The sequence below is a fragment of the Trichechus manatus genome, unplaced genomic scaffold (assembly GCF_000243295.1).
Source record: "Trichechus manatus latirostris isolate Lorelei unplaced genomic scaffold, TriManLat1.0 scaffold00029, whole genome shotgun sequence".
Classification (NCBI taxonomy): Eukaryota; Metazoa; Chordata; class Mammalia; order Sirenia; family Trichechidae; genus Trichechus; species Trichechus manatus.
This window is the reverse complement of record NW_004443965.1, coordinates 1,225,264-1,230,817: the sequence shown is the minus strand read 5'-3', so window position 1 is coordinate 1,230,817 and position 5,554 is coordinate 1,225,264. Positions and strand designations below refer to the sequence as shown.

The window sequence follows — 5,554 nt, the reverse complement described above, 5'->3', positions numbered from 1 at the left end:
TTTTTATATTTTTTATTTAAAGTTTTTAGAGTGTTTTGGAATCATACCTTGTAGATATATAAAACAGATTTTATAAAAAACAAACAAAAACAGTTGCTTATTTAAGGGTTTCAGCAAGAACCCTTGAAAGAGAACTCCTGGACTCTGATGGGAGGAGGGGGAGTAGACAAATCCAGACATTGCTATTATAAGGCTGTTGCAAGAGTGGAACAAGATATGGACCTGAACTAAGGCATATGCAGTGGGGTTAGAGAGGAGAAGACATGTTTAAGAAATGTTTAGGCAATGGAATTGACAGGTTTTGACAATCAGCTGAAGGTGAAGGCAAAGAACAATAAAGGGAATTAAAAAGAAGATTCCTTTATGGCATGGGTAATTGGTTTTATGGAGGTGCCATTTAATTAGAAAGAAAAAATAATATGAATTGGGGATGGAGAGAATAGAGCCATTTTGGTTAAAAGGAGGCCAAGAGCCTCTATACTTGGGTATTCGCTCTCCTCACACCCCTAACCATCATCTATGGCCTTCCCACTATATCCCAAGGGTCCATCTCCTTAACAGTTTTTAAAATTTTACCATCTGTTATCTAAGCACTGAAGTCCTTCCATAATGAAGCCAATGATCTCCCATGAATCCTCTATTTCATATTTCCACTCTGGTTAAATATATGTAAAAGAAAGCCAACTTAATACTCAAAACAAATGCCATCAAATTTATATATATTTCTTGAAGTCTGATATTAGCTAACCCATTCTTATTAGTACAAAATAGAATGTGACATCATTCTACCTCTATCCATTATTTCCTGGCTAAAGAACTACTGCCTAACCTCTTAGTTTATGTCCTGTCAAAGATACAGTACTTAAAACTGTGAGGTACTTATTTCAAAAAGAGATAAGAATCTCTGAACAAACAAAACAGAAAAAAACAACAATAATCGAAACCTGAGGTTTGGAGTAAGTGAAAAATGAGTTTTGCCAATGATTTTAGTTTCTTTCCTTCAAATCATAGGGAAAAAGAATAGAAATAAGACATAGATCTTCATTTTTTAAATTGCCCCAAATATAATCATCTTAAATGAAGTTGTATAAAATATAAAAAGCAAAGTGGCTATATAAATATACTACCAATCTTTATTATGAATATTTAGCTATATTTCTACTTCACTTTTTAAAAATCTCTAAAATAACTTATTTTTCATGACTTTTAAACTACGAATTTTACAGCTCTAATATTAAGTGCTTCATAGTTGCCTTGATTATCTCCCTTTATTCATGTTTCCTATCAAATGACTGAAATAATGTTCCCCTACAGAAAATCTCAGAATCAAGAAAAACAGGAAAAAGTAGATGATACAGTCATCAGCACTACTTCGAAGTCACCCATAAGCAATCCTGGGCTCAAATGACAAGTTGGGAATAGGGTCACACACACCCCACAGGTAAACTGGATGAACGTACTTCTTCAGATCAACAGTTTATATACACACACACACATACAAACACACAATAAGCAAACAAACCAAATGCTAGAAAGAATTTAAGGTAAATTTAAGATTTACGGATGGTCAAAGAAATTAAAACTGCATCCTAAAGAAGTGAACACAAGAATACAAACAATATGGCAGACTAGAATAAGGCTAAAAACAAATCTCATGAAGACCCTACCTGTTGAAGTGAACAACAGCCTATATATTGACTGATGAAGATTAATATATACTATAAAAGTTTCTATTATCTTACTGGATTTAAAATGTAACTTTATTTATTTGTTCCCAGCCTATTATGAACTCTAGATTACGTAGGTGTTCTAAGAGAATTGTGGCCCAAAGCAACACTATTCATTCATTGAACATTTACAAAGTGCCTACTATATGGCAAAATCTAAATAAGCATTGAAAGTTATGTGTACTTTGTTACAATTCATTTTGATTTTCCTCCATATTCTTAAGTATCTGTAAATCTTGACTGATCCAGCAATACAAGCCTATACTGTATTTCTACATGTATTTCACTTTTTGATATTTCAAACTTCTTAGAAAAAGTTATCTTTTGCTAGATGGTAAGCCATGAGGGTAGGAACTATATCTATCTTGTTACTGCTATATTCCCCAAGCTATAAAGCCTTCGCTACCTGCTTTAACACACTTGTTATGTATTTACAAGTTGCCATCTTATCAAAATTGGTATTGACATATGAAGTAAATAAAAGTTGTATTAAACGATCTTCCTGCAGCTACATATCCTGTTATATTAAAATCAGAAATAACAAACACTTAGATGATATTTTATGCAATCACTCATTTGTATAAACACTAAACATCTATTTGAATATCTCATGTCAGGCAACATCCTAGGCATAGAGGATGAAAAAGATATATAGGACAAAGCCTCTTCCCTGAGGAAGCTCGTAAATTATTAGGGAAAACATCCCATTACAATAATCTATCAGGGACATTAAGGAGGTATGCAGAAGATGTTACAGAATCACAGCAGACGAAGTACCTAACACTCTGGGGGTAGTTTCTAGGGAAGTATTTTCCTAAAATAGTAGATGATTATCTGTAAAAATTAACATGTGGTATAAATAAAATCTATTACTTTATTTATATGATAACACTAGTACTTACATATCATTTTTTTAAAGTATCCCATTACTGTAAACTTTTAACATAATCCTTTCTAAATGTTATAAAGACTCTCTTAGGCAAGAAAAGAAAAATCAGCCACCTGTTATCAAAATTATGACTCAAACCTGTCACTTTACCTGAACATTTGAACAATGTGAAACATTCCCGGTTAGAGTTAGGCTTTACAAATTCCAACTAACAGGCTACTACATTCTGTTAATATTTATTGAGTATCTATTATTTGACAGAACCTAAGGAAGAATCAATATAATTCTCTGCTCTCAAAGAACTCATTGTAACAATGTGGTTCCATTACCATCACAATAAAGCAATAATATATTTTGGCTCCATCTTTGCTTGAGAACAATTAAGGTATCTTCCATTCACATCAGAGAACTAAAATTATAATCATTTATTTTTCATTAAAAGTTCAGTAGTATATATTGCTACTTCTCCTAAATATTTTGGACATGAATGAAACCAAATAAATTGTTAAATGAAACAATTCTATGTTAAGTTGTAGCAGAAAAAAACATCTGGTAAACAATTAACTCCAGGTAAAAACGCTGCTTGTGATTTCAGAGTAAAATAAATTTTATTTGTGGAACTGAATTCAGAGGAGGGGATATTTTGCAAGATCCTAGACAACCAAAAGTTGCAAGAGAGAATAGAATATTTCTATATATTAAAAAAAAAAAACTTATGCGCGAAAGAGGAGCTTATCATTTATAGAAATCTTATGATGAATCTTTTTGCAGAACAAAGAACTACTTATTTTCTACCCATCTGAAATTTCACAAACCAAGTATGCTTAAATGTAGGAAATACCATTAATATCTTGGAATAATGACTACTCTTTTATCCTAAGCTTACTTCAACAAGACTCAAATATCTTGTACTTCACTTTTAAAGTTATGACTTTACTTTTCAAGAAACAAAGAAAAACCAATTATCTTAAGTATCAAAGGAAAAGAAGAGATGGGCCAATGCATTTTCAGGAGCAGTGGTTTTAAAAAGAAAACTGACAATATAACTTAGTAAAATAATACGTAACTTACATAATCATGGAAGGCTTTTGCTTCACTTGAGTGTTCACATGTTTCCCGTCTTTCTGGAGCTGCACAGTAGAGATCCCAAAATACACTAAAAAAGTAATTATGGTAATATTAAGAAAGTCATATAATGCCAATATGAGAAATCACAATTTCAAAAATAATAGAAGAGATACATGATTTTTTATAACAAAATGTTGTTTTCTACTTCAGGACAAATATTTCTTTGAAAGATTTAAATCTGGGCAAGGCCCTTCATGCAATAGTAGGGTACCACTTAGTCATCTTTCAGAAATGCTAAGTAAAATTTTTCTAAAAGATAAAATAATTTTAAAATAATAATTAAAAAAACTGTTACTCTTAACTGACTGTTTACATGACTGAACACACTTGACTGAAGTAATTAAATTCTTTTCACAATTTTTCCATGAAGAGTAAAACAGTAAATAATAAATTTACTCATCAAGGAATAAACGGTTTCATTAATTTTTCTCAAGATAATTTTATTGTCAAACTCCCAGGCCAATCCCCCCCTGACCATTAAACCACATCGGTTAAACAAATATACTTTCTTACAATATCCTCTTGTTTTCCCTTGCAATTACTAAAATAGGTCTGTAATTTTAAAAATAAAAATAAAAAGATCAAATCCATTCTAATGCCTTTTTTTTTTTTTTTTTCCTGCCTCCTATTCAAGAATAATAGGCAGCTAAGGCAAAGTGGAAGTGGCTGGGGAAAAATTACACTTCTTATAAAACATATGATTCTGGTCATCCTTCCACCCATCAAACTAACAATACACATAAGCAAGGGATTAAAAAAACAGTAAAGCAAACAGCTAAAAGTACTGGCTATCAATAAAGGCAATTATAATGATCAATAGAATTATTTTTTATAACACATTTCCCAATCTCTGTAAGTGGACTGCCAAGTGGTTAACCAAGGAGGATAAGCCATTTGGTTAAGAGAACAGATTTTGAAGTAGGACATGTCTGAGACAGAAGCCAGCCCTGCTATCTCTGAGAGTCCTTGATTAAGTTGCTTATACAAATAGGAAACACAATTTCCTTTTCTACAAAATAAAGTTGTGAGAAATATATACTATAAGCACAGTTCCTGACATATAGTATTTTATTAATAATACCATCAACACTATAAATAGCTTGCATAAATTTCTAAGGCAGGATATTGCGCTGAGGGCACAAGTAACAACAGTACAATAAAATCTGGTAAACTGAACCCTGACTATTTTGACACGTAAAGACTCATTTACTCTGGATGTCTCTCTCTTCAGCTAGGAGAATGTTTTCTGCAGGCATTACAACTCAAGTAAGGTCACTATTAATTCAGTAAGTTTTCTCTCAGAGGTGAAAAACATGAAAGACTAAGTAAGTACTGGCACCACTTCTTCTGAAATTTCTACAATCAGTACTAAAGACAAAGTAATAAAGATAAAAATAATATAAGCAAATTTTAAATTTTTTACAAAGGTGAAAGCCGTTAAAGTTGTATTTGGCCTTCCTACAGCCCCTATTGGGATAAAAAGTCTAAGACTTAGAGATATACAAGGATACAGCTAGAAGGTTTTACCTGGATTAGGAGTGATATGAATTTTAGTCTATTAAAATTATTCTTATTTTTATGTTCAAAAGGGACTGCAAAGCTCTTAAAACCTCAATTTTGTAACATAGTCTTTAAATTTTATTTAATTAATCATAGAATATTATATTCAATATTATGACAAACAATTCGATTTCTCCTCTTCTTCCCTAATTTTTCTAATTTCCTATTAAGCACTACAAAACCTGTCCTGAAAACTATTCCAATACATTACTTTTAAAATGTTATCTCACACAATGAACTGGGAAAAAAA

The 5,554-nt window shown here is 31.5% G+C and overlaps 1 protein-coding gene across 1 annotated transcript in view; it reads right to left on the bottom strand.

The window, feature by feature from the left end:
- SSBP2 (single stranded DNA binding protein 2) overlaps positions 1-5,554 on the bottom strand; it is a 319,116-nt gene that overhangs the window by 172,688 nt on the left and 140,874 nt on the right. The window contains exon 4 of the mRNA XM_004374454.2: positions 3,688-3,772. Coding sequence (XP_004374511.1) covers positions 3,688-3,772 — 85 coding nt within the window. The remainder of the gene's footprint in view (positions 1-3,687; positions 3,773-5,554) is intronic.